The sequence below is a fragment of the Oryzias latipes genome, chromosome 19 (assembly GCF_002234675.1).
Source record: "Oryzias latipes chromosome 19, ASM223467v1".
Lineage (NCBI taxonomy): Eukaryota > Metazoa > Chordata > Actinopteri > Beloniformes > Adrianichthyidae > Oryzias > Oryzias latipes.
The window spans coordinates 4,397,084-4,417,273 of NC_019877.2; the positions used below are offsets into that span (position 1 = coordinate 4,397,084).

The 20,190-nt window shown below is 43.4% G+C and overlaps 2 protein-coding genes across 8 annotated transcripts; both read right to left on the reverse strand.

The window, feature by feature from the left end:
* Positions 1 to 918: 918 nt before the first annotated feature.
* On the reverse strand, positions 919 to 10,162 carry tut1 (terminal uridylyl transferase 1, U6 snRNA-specific). Its single transcript, XM_004080230.4, has 10 exons — positions 9,925 to 10,162; positions 8,672 to 8,862; positions 8,395 to 8,601; positions 8,180 to 8,294; positions 7,755 to 7,882; positions 3,905 to 4,131; positions 3,718 to 3,827; positions 3,221 to 3,343; positions 2,880 to 2,972; positions 919 to 2,235 (listed from the first exon to the last, which is right to left on the reverse strand). The coding sequence occupies exons 1-10, from the start codon at positions 9,998 to 10,000 to the stop codon at positions 1,121 to 1,123; spliced, it is 2,385 nt and encodes a 794-aa protein (XP_004080278.1). The 5' UTR covers positions 10,001 to 10,162; the 3' UTR covers positions 919 to 1,120.
* Positions 10,163 to 10,430: 268 nt separating this feature from the next.
* On the reverse strand, positions 10,431 to 19,568 carry LOC101173508 (proliferation marker protein Ki-67). Of its 7 annotated transcripts, none has more exons than XM_023949479.1 (16): positions 19,398 to 19,568; positions 18,828 to 18,928; positions 18,480 to 18,561; positions 18,232 to 18,347; positions 17,590 to 17,659; positions 17,413 to 17,488; positions 16,636 to 17,253; positions 16,303 to 16,532; positions 15,849 to 16,220; positions 15,269 to 15,782; positions 15,076 to 15,194; positions 14,789 to 14,960; positions 14,583 to 14,711; positions 13,538 to 14,511; positions 13,410 to 13,449; positions 10,431 to 12,944 (listed from the first exon to the last, which is right to left on the reverse strand). In XM_023949479.1, the coding sequence occupies exons 2-16, from the start codon at positions 18,914 to 18,916 to the stop codon at positions 10,663 to 10,665; spliced, it is 5,883 nt and encodes a 1,960-aa protein (XP_023805247.1). In that variant the 5' UTR covers positions 18,917 to 18,928; positions 19,398 to 19,568; the 3' UTR covers positions 10,431 to 10,662. The 7 variants fall into 7 exon arrangements, with proteins under 7 accessions (XP_023805247.1, XP_023805248.1, XP_020567559.1 ...); XM_023949480.1 differs by having other exon boundaries at positions 15,269 to 15,690; positions 15,844 to 16,220; XM_020711900.2 differs by having other exon boundaries at positions 15,269 to 15,552; positions 15,604 to 16,220.
* Between the last annotated feature and the right edge of the window lie 622 nt (positions 19,569 to 20,190).

A 20,190-nucleotide genomic window follows, 5' to 3' on the forward strand; every position in this document is an offset into this window, starting at 1 on the left:
AACATTTCGGAATTTTCAACTATTTTTCAAGTTTCAAGGGTTAGTTTGTGGCAGCCTCTGAATTGAGACGTATGCAGCAAATTCTTTCCACTGACAAACGAAGTGCGTGCATGCTAGCGAATCCTTTCTGTTTCTACATGTGAACTTTTCAATAAAGATTATTCAAATAAATGTGTTGAACAACAGTACCTGGCGCAACCGCTAGAGGTCTCCAAAACACATTCAAAATAACCCATTAACAGAAGATTTAAAACACATTCATAAAACAGAACAGACTGACATGAGCTGAAAAAAAAACTTTTCCCATGGGATTGTGATATTCTAAATTTTACAACAGTCTTTGGATTTTATAATATTTAAGCAACAATTATCAAAACCAAAAAAAAAAAAGAACCAATATATTTAAATCTGTGTGAAGATACTCATAAAGATATTAGTTTCAAGTTTTTGGCAATACTTTGTGTAACCAGATGCTTCAATATTTAGTAAAAAGTTTGTTTTTAATATTTAAAGAGTTTTTTAAATGTCCATCATAAGAGGCAGTTGATATTAGATGTATAGAAAAACTAAAGATGCAAGTACTGACATCTGAGTAGGTTTCGTTGCTGTCGAATATTGGTATCGAAGGACAACCAAAAATTGGGGAGGACAACCAAATATTACTTGCCTGGTTGTCTGGAGGACAACCATTTTTTCCCCCTGATTTCTAACGCTGCATCTGATCCTCAATGATTCAATGATTTGAATTAGAATTTGAATTAGGAAAAACTAAGAAAGAATTTGAATTAGGAAAAACTAAGAAATGCCATTTTAATCCCAATTTTCCTAATATATGTCCTCCATCATGAGAGAAATGCGTGTGGGGGTCTTTCAGTAAAATGTGTTGATGTGGTGCTCGAGTAAATGAATGTTCCCGACTCTCCTTCAGCCAAAAAATGTTTTTTATTTTCAAAGTTTCAGCCTTTTTGAGCCGTTCTGAACAGAAACGTTAAACAATAATTCCCTTTTTATTACAAAAATACAGTATAAATGAAAACAGTAACACTGTGACGTCAAACCAACATTCAAACTAAAGTAAATCTCTGATTTCTGCTGAGGAACATCTGTGTTGTGGCTCAGTTTAGTCACAAGTCATCTGGTTCTGCGCTTCTTTTTCCAGCAACGTGTCGACCATCTTGGGTACAAAAACCTCCAGAAAGTGAAAAAAGTCGTGGAAAGCTCCCGGTTTGTCGCTGCTAGGCTGCAGCCGGAGCACCGCCTTTGTGCTCTCTGTCCCCCCCACCACCTGGGGCTGAACTCTGAACTCCAGGGCTTCCTTGAGTTGGGCTTCTTTCTCCTGGATGTGGGCTGTGACCTTGGACTCCAGCTCTGCACAGCTGCCCTCGGCCCCGGAGTCCGGGCCCTTCAGGATTTCCCGCTTCACTTTCCTCCTGCCGGCCCACACCGGATACTTCTGCGTACAGATCCACGGGGGCGCATCCGGCTTTCCTCTTTTCATCAGCCTGGCTTTTTTGCCTTGGGGCGAAACTGAGGTGTCGCTGCCTGAAGAGAGCAACCTCTTTGCTCCGACCACCACCGCGTCCTGAGGACTTTGTTCCGTCTGAGGTGGAACGCCATCAAAACTGTCATTTCCTGAGGAGTTCATGGAAGCTGGCGGGCCTTCTGCTGCCTCCTCTCCTGCTGCAGCGTCAGAGGACACCGTGAGGTGACACTGGAGAACGGCTCTGAACACCTGTTCCACAGCAGAGAGAACCTTCTGGAACCACAGACGGCGAAAATCCTCTCCCGCCGTGTGCAGCTCGCTGCGCATCGCCTCAGGGAGCGACGTTGATTTAAAAGGGATGCTGATGCTCAGCTGCTCTGCTTTGTTGAGCGAGACTTCCCCATGAGGGGTAAACAAGCGCACCAGCCCCCATGACTTGCCCTTGGCGGACTTGTGCTGGTACTGCAGGCTGCGGCAGTACTTCTCCGCCTCCTGGCATTCCCTCTGGAAGTTGTGGTGGGAGCGCTCGTTCAGGTTTCCGGCTACGTTGTGGGAGAGCTCAAAAGGATCCAGGAGAGTCATGGAGCCCAATTTGGGGTGTTGGCGACTGCCTTTGGGGGGGTTTTCCTCCTCTTCTTTGCCTTTGCCAAGAAAATCTACAACAGGAAGTGCGCGCCCCTCCCTTAAGGATACGACATTGCTGGCAAAATCAAACTTTGCATAGAAGGAGAAGAAACCAGCCAGCAAGGAGGCTGCAGGAGGAAGACAGAAAGTCACATTTAGACCCCATAAAGCAGAAATCCCCCACCGCTTGAACGCCACACAATATTTTCACAGACTGTTCTGTACGAGGCTGAAGTCGAAGACTCTAATTTCCCTTCATTTTGTGAGAAAGGTTCATCCTCTGTAAAATACCTGCAGCTGTTTTAAATTAAGATTTCATGTAGAGACCCTTAACATGGGACACAGATTTTCTTTTAACCCAGAACTATCAAAGTGGAAGCATAAAAAATAAGACGCCAACTTCAGCCTCGTCCGACTTCAACTTCCGACGGAAAATTAAAATTTAAACAACTTTATTAGCAGCATCCTCTTAACATTAGACAGCCGGTTGTTGGATTTTCTGCATCATTATTATGGTGTGTGGGAACAAATGTCACAATAAATCCATATTTGGAGCTAAGACTCCTGGTATTTGTCTGTTGAATGCAGATATTTTCAAAAGCTCCTCTTCTGTTTCCTCACTGACTCTTTTCCATTAGTTTTCAAAATAAAACCTCCTTCAGAATCAGATTATAAATAAAACGGAACCCTAACGCGGTACCAACTGTCCCAGGGACCGGGGGTGGGGGACCGGTGCCGTAAAGGACATTTCTGTCTGATTAAAGTCACTTACAGAGGTCCTGTGTGTTCTTGCTGGGAAGCACAGCAATGGGTTGACTGGGGAAGGTGCAGTTCCAGCCTTCAATCACACACTCCTCTTCCTCACCTGCACAGAGAAAAACCAAAACAATAAAGTTAATTTATTTTATTTTTTTAAATGTGCAAGAATATTTTTTGCGGCACCTAAACAAACAAAACCCTAGAAGAGGAAAATGTATTCAAACATCCCAACTCAAGCTTTTTCCCTTTTATCCTTTCAGCCTATAGAGCAGCGGTCACTTCCTGTTCATAGCTGCAGGTCATCAGAAAATGGAGAAAATGCTTAAAAACGCATCAGAGGAAGGCAGCACTTACAGGCCATGTCTTTCAGCTGCTCCACTGTGGGGAGAACAGGAGGCTCGCAGTTCTGCAGGTAAAAAATGACCAGCAGGGTCAGAGCGTAGTTGTTGAGGAGGGGGCCGGCGCCGCTGGGGTTACCTGCAGGTCAAAACAGGAAACTGTAATCCAAAAAGTCAATAAAACTATTCAGTCTATCTGCTGCTTTGTCTCCTGTTTAGATTGACTCTGTGCTCAAAAATACAATAAAGTTTATATATTTTACTATGTTTCTCCAAGATGACATGTTTGACATGATACAAAATACATTTTGAGTCAAACATTTACTTCAAAATAAAAGTCTAGTTGTGTTTAGAGAAGCACGGTGCAGCTCCAGTGACACCTGTTGGTCAAAGAATGAAATAGCAGCCAATTCAAACCAAGAACTATTTTCCACACTGTTCTTATCGCACAAAAACAAAATGGTTATGAGCTTACAAAAACCCCAAAAGGTTCTTAAAATAAGAGCACGTTACCAGCCAGCTTCTTCTGCCTGGCCCAGAATCGGATGGTGTACACCAGAGGCCTCAGGCGCTCCTCCATCCCAGAACACAGCTGGAGGAAGCGTGTGTTCCTCACTCCCAGCCTGCTCAGACAGTGTTTAACGCTCTCATTCTGCTTCTGTCAGACACCTTTATATACAAGAACAGCCCCCCCCCCGACCTGTTGTTGATGGTGATGTCCCCCTGCAGGTTCAGCTTGTGGTGCTGGAACTTGACGACAGGAAGGCGAGCGGTGCCGACCACATGCACCTTGTGCACGTTGGGGACGCAGCGCTTCAGGATGGTCGCCACAAGGTCAAGCACCTCGGCGGGGGAGGCTGTGGTCAGATCGATATCTGACAAGATGGAGTCCTCGGAACGGCCGTCATCAGACACTCCCTCACCAACCTGGAGGTAAAAAAAATAAATAAAAGAAAAGCAGAGGCACGCACAGAACAAAGTCAAGACGTTTATTTGGAGAGTTAAGGGCTCGTGAAGGAGAGCGCCAGGGAACTTCCAGAAACGGAGGAGAATCCGGAATCCCCGGTGAGACGCTGCCGAGGGTGGATGACACCACAGAAGAGGTGGAGGGGGGATCCCTACGGTGGCTGAGAGGTGCAAGACACGCTTACATTTAAGATACAGCAACAGCAAATCCCAGTACAAATGAACAAATCACGAAACACAACAGCAAATACTGAAACACAACAGCAAACCACGGAACAAATGACAGAGTCCTGAAACACAAAAGCAATTTTGAGTGAAAACTAACAAATACTGAATTAAAAAAACAATCTCGATACAAATGAACAAATCCAGAAACACAAAAAGGAAAGCTGAGAAACGGCGTCTAACTGAAACGGAACGTCCTGAATCCCAGAAGTGACGTAATATAAAACTAATTGTGTATTATTTTTTACATTTCCTTATTACTGTCTTTTTTTAGTGGACATTTTCAATACACGAGACAGTCCAAAAGCATTTCTTCAATTGTATTACTACAATAAAAATTACAGCAACGTTTAACAAGGTAAAGTTTTTGCTTTTCCGGTATTAAGGGTATTCCCTCTTCGTAAAGACCACTCTAGCAAGAATGCTTCAGGACTGTTTCATGTATTTAAAATGTCCACATAAAGAAAACAGTTATTAATAGTGTTTAAAAAATCATACACAATTGATTTGCTGTTGTGTTTCAGTATTTGCTGTTGTGTTGCGTGATTTGCTGTTTTGTTTCATGATTTGCTGTTGTGTTGCGTGAGTTGCAGTTCTGTTTCATGATTTGCTGTTGTGTTTCAGTATTTGCTGTTGTGTTGCGTGATTTGCTGTTGTGTTGCGTGATTTGCTGTTGTGTTGCGTGATTTGCTGTTTTGTTTCATGATTTGCTGTTGTGTTGCGTGATTTGCTGTTGTGTTTCGTGATTTGCTGTTGTGTTTCGTGAGTTGCAGTTCTGTTTCAGTATTTGCTGTTGTGTTTCATGATTTGCTGTTGTGTTTCATGATTTGCTGTTGTGTTTCATGATTTGCTGTTGTGTTTCAGTATTTGCTGTTGTGTTGCGTGATTTGCTGTTGTGTTGCGTGATTTGCTGTTTTGTTTCATGATTTGCTGTTGTGTTGCGTGATTTGCTGTTGTGTTTCGTGATTTGCTGTTGTGTTTCGTGAGTTGCAGTTCTGTTTCAGTATTTGCTGTTGTGTTTCATGATTTGCTGTTGTGTTTCAGTATTTGCTGTTGTGTTGCGTGATTTGCTGTTGTGTTGCGTGATTTGCTGTTGTGTTGCGTGATTTGCTGTTGTGTTGCGTGATTTGCTGTTGTGTTTCGTGAGTTGCTGTTGTGTTTCGTGATTTGCTGTTGTGTTGCGTGATTTGCTGTTGTGTTTCGTGAGTTGCAGTTCTGTTTCAGTATTTGCTGTTGTGTTTCATGATTTGCTGTTGTGTTGCGTGATTTGCTGTTGTGTTGCGTGATTTGCTGTTGTGTTTCGTGAGTTGCTGTTGTGTTTCGTGAGTTGCAGTTCTGTTTCATGATTTGCTGTTGTGTTTCATGATTTGCTGTTGTGTTGCGTGATTTGCTGTTGTGTTTCGTGCGTTGCAGTTCTGTTTCATGATTTGCTGTTGTGTTTCATGATTTGCTGTTGTGTTTCATGATTTGCTGTTGTGTTTCATGATTTGCTGTTGTGTTTCAGTATTTGCTGTTGTGTTTCATGATTTGCTGTTGTGTTGCGTGATTTGCTGTTGTGTTTCGTGAGTTGCTGTTGTGTTTCGTGAGTTGCAGTTCTGTTTCAGTATTTGCTGTTGTGTTTCAGTATTTGCTGTTGTGTTTCATGATTTGCTGTTGTGTTCCGTGGTTTGCTGTTGTGTTTCAGTATTTGCTGTTGTGTTGCGTGATTTGCTGTTGTGTTTCGTGAGTTGCTGTTGTGTTTCGTGAGTTGCAGTTCTGTTTCATGATTTGCTGTTGTGTTTCATGATTTGCTGTTGTGTTTCATGATTTGCTGTTGTGTTTCATGATTTGCTGTTGTGTTTCAGTATTTGCTGTTGTGTTGCGTGATTTGCTGTTGTGTTGCGTGATTTGCTGTTGTGTTGCGTGATTTGCTGTTGTGTTTCGTGAGTTGCAGTTCTGTTTCAGTATTTGCTGTTGTGTTTCATGATTTGCTGTTGTGTTTCATGATTTGCTGTTGTGTTTCATGATTTGCTGTTGTGTTTCATGATTTGCTGTTGTGTTTCATGATTTGCTGTTGTGTTTCATGATTTGCTGTTGTGTTTCATGATTTGCTGTTGTGTTTCATGATTTGCTGTTGTGTTTCATGATTTGCTGTTGTGTTTCATGATTTGCTGTTGTGTTTCATGATTTGCTGTTGTGTTTCATGATTTGCTGTTGTGTTTCAGTATTTGCTGTTGTGTTTCATGATTTTCTGTTGTGTTTCGTGAGTTGCTGTTGTGTTTCGTGAGTTGCAGTTCTGTTTCAGTATTTGCTGTTGTGTTTCAGTATTTGCTGTTGTGTTTCATGATTTGCTGTTGTGTTTCATGATTTGCTGTTGTGTTTCATGATTTGCTGCGACAAACACAGCAGAAACTCTGAGGGACGGAGGACTCCAACTGGGTCAGAACTAAGTCGCAAACGTGAAACAGCAGATAAGAAAAAGCAGCTAGAACGCGAGCGGGATACAACGAACAGGCAGGGAAGGAGTTTTGTACCAACCTTCATTTTAAATCGCTAAGACAGCAATGACTTTGCAGCAGTTCCAAATACATCTTTTTTACTGTACTTTACTGAATGCAGCTGTGTTGTTTTGATTTTACTGATGATTGCTTGTCTCTACTCGGTGTTCCACCGGCAAAGGAAGTTCCTACCGGAAAACTAAAGCAACTTTGAATGGAATTTGAATTTTGAAGGAGTACTTAGTTGAATACTGTGAACACAGCTGGACCAAAAGGAGCAATTAGTCAACACGGGTACGTGAAATCAGAGTAGTACAAAAAGTAGCACGGTGGAAGTGAAAGTGCACAACAGGATCATGAACGCTGCGGGCTCTTGGGTTGTCGTACGTAGAGGATCGCACAGAGGAGCGGCTGCATCGTAAGGTGCGTTTTGGAGGCAAATGCGGGACGTCGTGAAAATAGAACGTATCATTGGCATGCGTGTGGAAAGTGTAACGTGAAGTATTTGTAAGAATCATGCAAGTTGCACGCAGTTGTGCAACACTCTAGTCATAACCTAACTGACAGCACGCAATTGCAGCACGTGCAGGTGATGTGCCTGCAGGACGCCCGGTGGATGATGGTGGATTTTCCTAATTTCTAACAGTCTGGGTGCACGCAAGGAGCATGCACTTAGTGCAAGGAGCATGCACTTAGTGCAAGGAGCATGCACTTAGTGCAAGGAGCATGCACTTGCGTTGTGTTGTGAGTTAATGTGTTGTGTTGTGAGTTAATGTGTTGTGATCTTTCACAAACATTTTCTCTCAACTCGCCCCGCACAGAATTGGCCATCTTTCGCCCGTATCCACTCGGAAGGGCTTTCGGGACCAAACCCAGACGAACCTGTTCTGTGGTGGACTTGGCCCGGGCCTGGAACGTCTTTGTGTTCTCCAGGTCCAGGAAAAGGTCTAAATCACAGGAGTGGATTCCGAAAGTGTTGACAGAAGAGCCAAACGGCAAAATCTCACTGTCTGCAAAGAAAAGTAGAACAATTGCTGTACTTCATGTCATAAAAACTAAATGACCCGTGCTGCCGTCCCGGTGTAGGTGGGCACTGTGGCAATGTTACTATGGCTGAGCTGGCTCCTGGTACGAATAGATTCCCGATATCCTGTTTCCTCCCAGCAGAGTCAGACCATCAGTTTAATTCCTATTCCCTGTGTGTGGGGTCATGGGGCGTATGTGTAATGTTTTTGTTTTTAATTCTAAAGCCGAACAACACAAGAGAACTGCTTTTTATAAATAAAGTTTGACTTGATTTGAAATACCTGGGAAAAATTCAACAAAGATTTCCTGCAGGAGTTGAACCAGCAACTCGCGAGCCTTCTTTTCATTCTCTCCCAGCTGCAGCCGCTCCACCACGTACTGCATCTGAGCGTCCACCTGCCGGGGAACAAGCAGCTTTCAGTTTGACCCTCAAAAGCAGATGTTTGTCAGGTTTGCTTTGGTGTGTTTCCAGTGTCGTAAAGTGTCGGGTTCTCACGGACGGCAGCTGACACAGCTCGGGTTTGAGACGCTCAAACATTTGTTCCAGGCTCTGAGCATCGTTCCTCTTCTTTGGAATCAACTTGAACTCCTTCCTCTCTCGAGGTTTAACTCTGAGCTTCAGGCCTTTCATCAGATGCTCCACACAGGTCAGAGCAGCGTGTGCGCTCTCAGTCTCAGCAAACTGCACTATGGCAAACACTCCCTGCAAAGCCAGTAAGACAGAAATTACTCTCACAGTCTCCCTGACCATTCAAACCGTGGTTCGCCTCGACCTTTTCTTTATCCATGATGACATCAGCGATCGGCCCGAACTGCTGGAAGTGCTCGGTTAGGTCAGACTGAGAGACTTCAGGCTTGATGCCGCTGACAAACACGCTGCGCTCCTCGTGGGTTTTCCTGGTGGTTCGAACAGAACTCAGAGTCTGGTGCTTCCGCCCCTTTACGTGCTGATCCACACTGGACACTGCAGGTCAGACAGACGCCATGCTTTTAGGTGAAACAAAAGGTTATCACACGTTTAGCGTGCACACACACATCCCTCGTTGTGGTTCACCTTCAACCCATTGTAAGTTAACCGACTTTTTGATTGGACGTCTTCTTGTTTGCGTCACTTATTTATATAAAGGCAGACTCAACAGGAAGAGTCAAAAACCAATTATTTACTTCCTGCTCGATTTTAAACATTGTCTTGTTTGTATCTGTAGTTTTCAACTGATACTGGTGTTTCTTCCATTGCTCTATTGATTTTTTTTTTTTAGAATAAAAACTATATTGCCAAAAGGACTTAACCACCCATCCAAATGACTGAATTTGGTTTTTCCAACCACTTTCATAAACAGAGGGTTTTAAATCATCAACATAGGCGAGTTTCATACAAAAATGTATGAAAGACTGAGCTGCTTTCAGCTAATTCCAGTTTGATTCCCCGGTTTCTGGTTTGGAGGTTGCAAGGAGAACTTTGTCTGCTGATCACATTGAATCCAGTTCAATGTTTGGTGGAGGGCTTATCATGGTGTGGGGCTGACTTTAGGACCTGTGCATGATCCCTTAGCTCCAGTGAAACGAACTCTAACTAAGGGCTTCATGATTTCCGTTCCCTATCTGAGTATGAAAAGTAGCATCCATCAAAGTATTATTTGCTGGGTAAGAAATGCATGCAGTTCTGATCTCAACCACGCCAAACACCATGAATGAGGATGAACAGTTGCAGGTTGGTGAAGGAAAGTTTTGCCCACCATGAGCATAAAACTACGGTGCAGCACTAAAATACGACCCCCCCCCCCCCCCCCAAAATATGTGGGACTTGATGCTGTAGCCGAGGTAAACTCCATAAAATATGAAAAAGAACTTTATTAAGGTTACTTAAATTGCATTTTCAAAATGATTAGCGTTCAATTTGTGAAAAATACATACAATTTTCCACAGGTTGAGCAACTGTTCGGGTAACTATTTAAAAAGAAAATTGTCGTGTGTTACTAGCTACTAGGCACCACGAAAAAAACCCACTTTAGCTTCGTTAACTCACTATTAGGTAGGTTGACGTTGCACAGAACACACTGAAAGCCTCTCGGCGTTGTCTTTATATCGCCGTCCGACGACATTATGATGCTTAAATAAAATAACTAAAACTGGACTTTAAAATGCAGGTCCTGGGACCATTAACATAGTTTGGAACCGCCTTCGTGCTTGCACGCGCCTCTTAAATCTCCCTCCAGCGTTGGGCTTGCGTTCGGTCCGTCTCCAAAATGTGTCCGGGTGGTTTGTATATCTTTTCAGTAAACGTTCCTGTTCCGCAAACGCGAAAATCAACTTGAGGTTTTTCTCAATTCTCCAACAAATAATAAATACAAATAGAAAACATCTCATGTTTTCTAACACCACATAAAATATTTGTTTTATCTGTCAAAAATCTCCCAAATTGAAGATAAAAAGATTTGCCTTTTTCTAATAAATAATATAATATACACTTGATATTAACCCCTTTTTGGGGAGTTTCAAACTATAAAAACAATAAAGAAATCACACCAATAATTCCAATCAAGTACAAAAATTTATTAGACCCCTCTCCCTGCTCAACAGTAAAATATTTTTTCCCCTCAGACATAAAAAGGATAGAAAAACAAAAAAGATAAAAGAATTAAAAACAAGTCCCTGCTGAACGGGCAAATAAAGCAGTGCTTTGTTTTCAGTCACCAAAACTACATTCTACAATACTTTGCAATTACAAAAACGGGAGAATAATAACTGTCACTAACAAAGACAGTTATTTCTTAGCTGCTCTTCCTCGTCGGGTTTTTGGCTGAGGTTCATTTTCTTTAAGACCACTCTTGCTTGTGGAAGCCGCCGCCACATCGCCGCCATGAACTCCTCGCCTGCTTCTCTTGGCGGGCACAGTTTGGACAGCGTCCCCTGAGAGCTCCTCCCCTTTGGCCGCGTCGGCATCAGAGACATTTTTGTTTTCATTGTGAGCGTTGAGTTTTGACTTCCTACCACGAGCAGCCTTTACAGGAAGTGCTTTTGGAATATCACAGATCTCCAGATCTGCTTTCCACGAGACAAACCGCGATGGCTTCTTTGATTCCTCCACCACAGGCTTGCCTTCTTCTTCAGCAGGGCTCGTCTGCTCACTGCTCACCTCTTCAGGTGATTGCTTTGCTGCCACCCGTCTTCCTCTCTTTGCTTTTGGGGCAGCGACACCTGGAGCCGGTTCTGGTACAGACAGAGTGAGTTGTTCCGCTGTCTCACCTGCTGGAGCTGCTCCTCGCTGAGCTCTCTTAACTGGGGTGGCTTTTGCTACCTCATTTTGGGCCGCCTTTTCTCTCTTTGTTCTGCTGGATTTGCAGACTTTTTCAGTGGTTTCCTGATGTTCAGGCTCCAGCTCTAGGCTCTCAGCAGTGACGGCGTCCTCTGGGACCCGTTTCCCTCTTCTTCCTCTCACAGGTTTGTCTGTGGAGACACGGAGAGGCTCTTGTACTTCAGTAGAAGGTGCAGCAGCCACACTTTCAGCGTCTTGTTTTGCTTTTCGTCCTCCTCTCCTTGGTTTTGCAGGTTCTTCCTGTTGTGGGACAACAATTTCCTTTGGTCTCTCCTCCACAGAAGCCTGCTGGGAGTTGGTTACATCTTGTGAAACCTTGTCGACTTCTTTCTCCTCATGTTTGGCGTTTCTTCCTCTCTTAGCTCTGACTGGAACCTCATTTTGGACTACTTTTGTTCTCTTCGCTCTGCCGACTTTTTCCGTCGTTTCCTGATGTTCAGGCTCCAGGTTTTGGCTCTCAGCAGTGACCGTGTCCCCTGGGACCTGTCTCCCTCTTCTTCCTCTCACAGGTTTCTCTGTGGAGACACAGAGAGGTTCTTGTACTTCAGTAGAAGCTGCAGGAGCGTCTTGTTTTGCTTTTCTGCCTCCTCTCCTTGGTTTTGGAGGCTGTGTATCAACAGCAGCAGGTTCTTCCTGGTGTGGAGCATTAATTTCCTCAGACTTGTTTGTTAGTTCCTCAACAGAAGCCTGCTGGAAGTTGGTTACATCTTGTAAAACTTTGTCGACTTCTTCGTCCTCATGTTTGGCGTTTCTTCCTCTTTTAGCTCTGCCTGGAGCCACAGCTCTGCTGGGTTTACCGATTCTTTCTTCTGTTTCCTGATGTTCAGGCTCCAGCTCTTGGTTCTCAGCAGTGACGGCGTCCTCTGGGACCGGCTTCCCTCTTCTTCCTCTCACAGGTTTCTCTGTGGGGACACGAAGAGGCTCTTGTACTTCAGTAGAAGCTGCAGGAGCGTCTTGTTTTGCTTTTCGCCCTCCTCTCCTTGGTTTTGTTGTCAGAGCTTCAACAGCAGCAGGTTCTTCCTGGTGTAGAGCAACAATTTCCTCAGACTTGTTTGTCTTTTCCTCAACAGAAGCCTGCTGGCAGTCGGTTACATCTTGTGAAACTCTGTCGACTTCTTCGTCCTCGTGTTTGGCGTTTCTTCCTCTCTTAGCCCTGACTGGAGCCTCATTTTGGACTCCCTTTGCTCTCTTTGCTCTGCTGATCATTGCTGACGTTCCCTGATGCTCAAGCTCTTGGTTCTCTGCAGTGACCGTGTCCTCTGTGACCTGCTCTCCTTTCTCTTCATGTTTTGCATTTCTTCCCGTTTCCCGTCTGTTGGCAGCTTTGGAAACCTGAGGAGCGCTCTCTTCCCCTGAGATCTTTGCATTTCTGCCCCTCGTGGGTCTGACAGCAGATGATGCTGTGGCCTCAGTTTTCTTCCCTCTTCTCCCTCTCACTGGGAGGACGGGAGCAGGTTCTTCAGGAGGTTCGGGCGCCTCATTTCTGTCCCCAACGTCTTCAGACTCCACTGCTTTTGTACGTCTGCCTCGATTAGCCTTTTTGTTTTGCTCCAAAGGATCCACCTTAGGGACTTTGTCAGCGTTGATCTCGTCGACCTTGTCTGCATCGGGCTGTTGTGAAGCTTCAGCATCTACAAAAGGGAGAGAATCTCCCTGAGCCTCTGCAGGCTCATGGCTACAGCTTTCATTCAGCCTCTCTGAGCTGTTCCCGTCGTCGACTCCTTCAGGCTCTGCAACAAGAAAAATGAAGTCAATCTAATGTTTAAGACACAACCTAGAACACTACAACATTTTCACTGTGAACCCCCGCACTCATGAAAGCTGAAAAAGTTCACACGCAACCAAAAAATGTTAAAAAACAAAACAAAAAAACACGACTTTTCAGCAAACAGATCCCTGAGGGAAGACAAAGCGCAGTAACACAGGTTGGCAGTTTCAGGACATTTTTCTTCTCACTGACAGACTTAATTCCATCTCCCTTTAAATGATTGACGGGAAGAAAAAAATGCTCTGCTTAAAGCAAAATGTAAACCAGGAAAAAAGCTAGACCAAAATAATTTAGAGTTGAAATTGACATTTTGCTTTGCCTTCGGGGATTCTGACAGTCAGCACCTGTCAGTTCAGTGTGAACCAAGAAACAACAGGAATTCCTAATGGCTGATCTTATAGATCAACTTTGATCACATTGAACTCACCTGTTGTTAGAGCAGCACACTCCATGGACCCTTCATCCTGCTGAAAACAAAAGATGACAAACTTAAAGAACAGAAGCACCAACCAAAACACGTGTGACCATCAGGACTTTGGATGTTTTCTTCCTCACCTCGTCTGTCGGCAGATCCGTCTGTGGCTCCTCCATGAGCTCCTGAAGTCCCTCAAAGTCTTCCACTGGAGGATTTCCTCTCATCCTTGGCGATTTCATCAGCCTCTTGATCCCGAAGTTGTCCTCCACAGGTTCCCCCTTCTGTTTGGGGGTACGCACGGGCCTCTTCAAACCAACCAGATCTTGGACGGGAGAACTTTTCTGCCTCGGTGTTTTCTTGGCAGGGGAGGAGCTCTGTGCGCTCATTGTTTGGGGATTTTTGGCCTCATCATTAGCAGGCGTCTTGAGGAGTTCTTCAACTCCGTCCAAACTCACATCAAGCATCTCCATGTCTTTTGGGGTCTTCGAGAGTTTCTCTCTGAGATCTTCAACGGGTTCAGCTTCTTGCTGCGGAGTCTTAAAGATTCTCCTAACGCCGGTCAGACACTCCTGCTGTTCCGGTTTCTGTTTGGGGGTTTTCAGGAGGTTTCCTCTGAGGTCCTCTAGAGGTTCTGCTTTGTGTTTTGGGGTCTTCATGATCCTTTTCACTCCGGTCAGACACTCCTGCTGTTCCGTTTTCTGCTTAGGAGTTTTCAGAATCTTGCCTCGGAGGTCTTCGAGGGGCTCCGCTTTGTGTTTCGGGGTCTTCATGATCCTCTTCACTCCAGTCAGGCACTCCCGTTGCTCCGGTTTCTGTTTGGGGGTTTTCAGAATCTTGCCTCGGAGGTCTTCGAGAGGCTCCGTTTTCTGTTTCGGAGTCTTCACGATCCTCTTGACCCCGGTGAGACCTTCTGGTTTTGGGGCGTTCTGTTTGGGAGTTATGGCAGCAGCCGTCTTCCCGTCTTTGTTCTGATTTGTGGACTCTGTGTTCACAGTGAGGTCGTCGGCAGCAAAACTGGACTCTTCTCCATCCAGGAGACGCTGAACAGCCTCGCTGTTGTACCGCCTGTTCTTGATGGCAGACGCGACACTGAGAGGAGACACAATCATCTCACCTGAAAGAGAGACCGCCTGCTAGTTCTTGCAGACAAACAATGACTCACTCCACAGTCAGGAAATAAACTACCTGACTCCTCAGGTGTGCTCATCACAGATGCACTCAGGCTGCCCCCCGGTGTCTTCACAACCTCCGGGTCATTGGTCAGAGATCGACGTTTCTTCTCAGCAACAGGGGTTTGAAACATTTCAGAAATACCTGAAAAACAGAACATGCCATCAGAAAGAGGAAAAACTCCAGAGGATTTTTGCAGATGAACTGAAAGAAGAAGTCACCGGTCAAGTCCTCGTCCATTTTCATCCGTTTCTTGATGAGGACGGTGTTGGTGACCACTCTGGGCGCAGCTCCAACCACAACATGTTTTTTGTGAGCTCTGCCCACAACAATGGTAGCCGGGGAATCGGCGTGTCCGGTGCTCACGTGGCCCTTCGGTACCCTGGCAGGGGTCTTCGACAACAACAAAAATAAATAAAGATTTCAAAATATCAGAGTAAAGATATCGCATTATTCGCATTCCATTCATTTTGTAATGAATGAAAAAAGAACTCAAACGCTGGCTAACCTGCGGTTTGCACTTTGCAGCTTTCTTCTTGGTCTTTTGAGGAGTCTTTTTTTTAGATGGAACGAAAACTTGAGGTTTAGTTTTACCAAATTTCACTATTCCTGCCCAGGAACTTAATGCTGTGGAGAGGAATAACAAAAGCAGTTTTCAGCAGTGATCAAATGCTATAAATGTGTGAATGTAAGAAACAAACCTTTCATAGAGATGCGGGACGCCCCGCTTCGTCTCTGCAGCATCTTTGCGGCACTTTTGGCAGAACGTGGGGTTTTTTGTGCGCTGCTCTTCATGCTCTTCCTCTTTATGGGGATTTTGGGGGTGACTAAAGGCTCCTTAACAGGCTTGGCTTCTGCAGTGGGAGACGGGGTGCTGATGCGGGACACTGAGAAGCGTCCTTGCAGTGTTTGGGTCTGGACTCCTGAATTCAAGGGAGTTTTAGGTGATGCACCACCCATAGATTTGGCTTTAGGGGAAGCAGACCTGGATTTTGGAGACTTTTGAGCAGGAGAAGCTGCTTTAGGGGAAGCAGACCTGGATTTTGGAGACTTTTGAGCAGGAGAAGCTGCTTTGGGAGAAGCAGATCTGGATTTTGGAGACTTTTGAGCAGGAGAAGCTGCTTTAGGGGAAGCAGACCTGGATTTTGGAGACTTCTGAGCAGAAGTTGGTGATTTGGGTAAAACAGACTTGGATTTTGGAGACTTTTGTGCTGGGGAAGCTGCTTTGGGGGAAGCAGATCTGGATTTTGGAGACTTTTGAGCAGGAGAAGCTGATTTGGGAGAAGCAGACCTGGATTTTGGAGACTTTTGAGCAGGAGAAGCTGCTTTAGGGGAAGCAGATCTGGATTTTGGCGACTTCTGAGCAGAAGTTGGTGATTTGGGTAAAACAGACTTGGATTTTGGAGACTTTTGTGCTGGGGAAGCTGCTTTAGGGGAAGCAGATCTGGATTTTGGCGACTTCTGAGCAGAAGTTGGTGATTTGGGTAAAACAGACTTGGATTTTGGAGACTTTTGTGCTGGGGAAGCTGCTTTGGGGGAAGCAGATCTGGATTTTGGAGACTTTTGAGCAGGAGAAGCTGCTTTGGGGGAGGCACTCTTTCCAGCTTTGGGTTTCTTGGGTGATGGGGTTCTTGCTTTAGCAGGACTTTGCTCCTAGGTAAAAAAAATAAAATAAAGTAAAATTACACAGCAGGACAAACTACAATCAAAACAAAGTCAAATTCGTTGGCCTTACCTTTATCAAACCGATGACAGAAGCTCTCCTAAGGAGGGTGGATTTGGGTCTAAACACCATCAGACTTCTCCTCGGAGTAGCTCCCTTGCGTAAGGGGGAGTTAGGAGGCAGTCGTTTGTCGAATAACTCTGGGCTCAGCTGGCCTCCAAAGGAGACGCGTTTCTTCTTCTGTGGAGAGAGCTGGTCTTTCCTGAGCTCACCACTTTTGCGTTTTTTGGGTGCCGCTTTTACTGAGAAAGAAAAAGAAACTTGAATATTACAATTTGACATTCTACTGAGTGTGCTTCTGCATTTTAAACATTGAACTTGACCATAAAAACAAGATGCTGACACCTGTCTCAGTCGTCCCCGAGTTGCCGGGTGATGCTCTTCCAGGAGACTTTGCTTTGGGAGACTTCATGTTCTGCTTCGCTTGGGGCTTGGATGCTTCAGCTCCGGTCGGTGTTGCTTCCTTACTTCTTCGTCCAGCTGGGGATTTAAGTGTTTGCCCAGATATTTGCTCAATAATCTCCATCGCTGTGAACTTCTGGGATGTCCCACTGCTTCTTCTCTTTTGGGAAGGCCCTTCAGAACTGGCGTTGGGCTCCTCCATTCTCGGCTCATCACCAGCAGGAACCCGGATGGTCTTCGCCTGCTTCTTAGCAGTCTGCGGGGTCTCGCTGCCTTTAGGCTGATCATTTTCGGGGGTGGGAGTTGCCGGTTTATTTGTGCTCTTCCTGACTGAAGCCGGATTTGGGGTGCAGAACTTTGAGGACGGCGTCTGAGCCTGACTGGCAGATGATTTGCAGGGAGTCTTGATTTCCAGCGATTTCTTGATCATGTGATACAGATCGCTGAATGGAGAGTCGTTTTTGGTTTGCTCCTGACTTGCTTCCGTGGACTCCATCTCCAAAGTTTTCTCCAGAGATCGCTGGATGTTGTCGTGGTGAGCTCCATCTTTCAAATGAGAACCTATAAAAGCAGATTGTTTAGAAAGGAAAAAAGTCTGAGAATCACATTTTAAATACAATTTTTTCCACTAAATATAGAATGTCACCTTCAAAAATGACATTTTTGGGATCATTTCCCTCTTGCCTGTAGAAAGAGATTTTCCCTCCATCACCGTCTCACCTGTTGTCACTTCTGAAGTCCTTTTCTCTCCGGTCCCGGGACAAACAGCCACTGCCACTTGCTGGTCCTGACGAACCTAGACAGAAAATATTTCTGTTAATAAAGTTGTAAGAATTCAAAATCATGAACACAAGGATGATATATAAATGTATACATAATGAGGATGATGTAAATTACTTTGAGAGTCTCTGTCTTCCCTCCAGATGAAGACCTCTTCTTAGGTGTAGGTGCAGGTGGATACTCAAACCTGAACAATTACACAAGTTAAAATCAAAAACATCGTTTGCATTTAGAGGCAAAAAAAAGTTCATATTTCCCAGGATTGGAATAAAAAAATAAGCTTTTAAGTTGTTCATTGGATCTAAACTTTTCCGAGAAATTAAAAAAAAAATCTCTGCAACTGTCTGGAAAAAAAATTGTAAAAATCTTTTTAGTGCTTTTATTTGTTACTGGTTACATTTTAAACACAGCTCCTATATACTGTAAACAGTCAATCTACTAAACATTCTTTAAATATCAAGTCAGATAATAAATCTGAAAAGCAAATTCCTCTAATTGGAAAAGCAGATGATAGAGGTGCAAATGCTTTTTTACTGCTTACATAACAGCTAATGCTACATAAAATCGTATTTATTGTCATTTAGGTATTTGACTTTAGTGCAAAACAATTTATCTTTTCTGCCGAACATTAGAAGGTTCTGATTATGGTATATCAGAGATTTTTTCATTGTTTTTCCCCCCTTAAACTAAAAATATTATAGTAGTTTGGACAACTTAAAGGCAAAGAAATAGAAGATCATTTCTTTAATTCATTCTGACCTGAAAGAACGGTCAACAATAGTTATAGTATCTCCGTGTTTCAAGCGTTCAGACTGAGCCAGAACTTCTCCATTGACACGTGTCGGGTTGGCTGTGCTCAGATTGGTCAAAATAACCTGAAAGAAAGAGACACACATTCAAATAACACTGACTTGAATCTATTTATACCTTATTTATCAACTTGCATTATAAAATACTATCAAAAAATGTCAAACATGGACTTTAGAAACTACATCCTGACGGTTTACCTCTTTATTTTCATTTAAGTCAATTCTGCAATGTTCCTTGGAGACTTGTGGAAGCTGGATACGGATATCACAATCCGGTTTTCTGTGAAATCCAGTAAACACAGCAAATTAATACATATTCTGTGCAAAAGAATTGAAGAATTTATAACCCCAACATCTAAATATCACATATGAGGAAGCACACACGTGACTAAAGCCACATTTTGACCTATGACCTTCACCACATGCATAATAGTCTCAACAGAAAGCCTCAACATGTCATCCGTCAGCTACATAAATATATCAAACAAAAGAAGCTTTAACTAAATTAAAACATTGAAAAAAAACAATTTTCCCTTCTGATCTTACCTTCCAAACAAACATGATGCAGTGAGAGGAAATTCAGTCCCGTCCACCCCACTTCTCTTAATCACGACAATTTTTCCGTGTAACGGCATTTTCTACGTTACCTGGAAACAATACAGCAACTGGACGTCATATTTCATGATAATAAAGCTTAATGTCGGTAAAAAATACGAAATTTTACCCTCTTCAGAAACATTTAAAGACAAAAAGGGAAGGTAGACGAACCTTACAGAGCTATACAGATTTATTTAAAAAGTAGATTTTAGTCGATTAGTAGGCAACAATTTGTTAATAAGATGAAACACGAAAATAACAGAAAACCTATGGGGGAAAAACTCCGCGTGCCAAGTCGCCATGACACTACTAGCTGTTGAAAACTATTCCAAGAAGAACATAAAAAGGATACGCGAAAAAAATAAAACTATAAACTATTGTTTTCGAGGATTGTCCTTTCCTTAGACGTTTTATCTTAAACATTACGACTTCACGTCGTGTCGCCATCCTTTAGTTTATGATAATATAAAAACAGAAAAAACAAGAAAGAGTTTACTAAAATTTCTTGTCAAATCATACCTGTGTGATTCCGCTCAGAAATACCCTGCTTTCTGGAAATCCATATAAAACCAGCCCGTAGTCCTGGAGCAAATAAGATTACATTATCTTCTAACCCCAGAAAGCATTCACAAAAACGTCGAGTTCTCAACGTAAACCTTAGCGGACTAGTTTCCCTTCCTGTGGCTCATCTCTTACTTCAGGATGCCGGCGTATTGCTCCGCAAAACAGCTGGCTACTACTGGCTATTACTTTCAGAATATTAGTATGCTTTAAACAAAAATTTAAACAACTGTTTGTACTTTAATTCATTTGAAGGTTGTTTTAAGTTTTGTTGGACGATATAAATGAATTTTTACTTGAATCTGTGGAGAATGGACTACTTTGTTTACCAATTTGGCGGAGCGATCTCACTACGATGTTGAAATGTGATTTGAAAATATTTGAAATTCCGCGCGAAGGGCTCTGATTGGTAAACGTCACAACAAGGTTTAAAAGGCGGGGTCTAGTACTTATAAAGACATTAATGCTCCCGGGTGTTTAAAAAAGCGAAATACATTTATGCAAATATCTACATTTAGAAAATATATTTAGTATTTTCATTTTATTTGTTAATTTTTTTCTCTCCTCCGTCGTTCAGACTTTTTTTTCCCTCTGCTAATCACATTTGATTTAAACTAATTTCCTGCTTTTGTATTACGGGAAATTATGTATGAACAACGGCCAAAAAAAAGGATAAATACATTTTTCTAGAAAAAAAATAAAAGAGAACTATATTTTGCATATATTTATACTACATATATACTACATATAG

What these genes read in the sequence shown, in the direction of transcription:
- tut1 (XM_004080230.4), bottom strand. Translation starts at nt 10,000, where the DNA reads ATGTCGTCGGACGGCGATATAAAGACAACGCCGAGAGGCTTTCAGTGT. An exon ending in CTTTGTTGAATTTTTCCCAG is followed by an intron (nt 7,883 to 8,179) that starts GTATTTCAAATC and finishes TTTTCTTTGCAG; the next exon opens with ACAGTGAGATTTTGCCGTTT. An exon ending in CCAAGTCCACCACAGAACAG is followed by an intron (nt 4,132 to 7,754) that starts GTTCGTCTGGGT and finishes TTTTACCTCCAG; the next exon opens with GTTGGTGAGGGAGTGTCTGA.
- LOC101173508 (XM_011487928.3), bottom strand. Translation starts at nt 18,916, where the DNA reads ATGCCGTTACACGGAAAAATTGTCGTGATTAAGAGAAGTGGGGTGGAC. An exon ending in CTCGGGGACGACTGAGACAG is followed by an intron (nt 16,533 to 16,635) that starts GTGTCAGCATCT and finishes TTTCTTTCTCAG; the next exon opens with TAAAAGCGGCACCCAAAAAA. An exon ending in GTCCCGCATCTCTATGAAAG is followed by an intron (nt 15,195 to 15,268) that starts GTTTGTTTCTTA and finishes TCCTCTCCACAG; the next exon opens with CATTAAGTTCCTGGGCAGGA.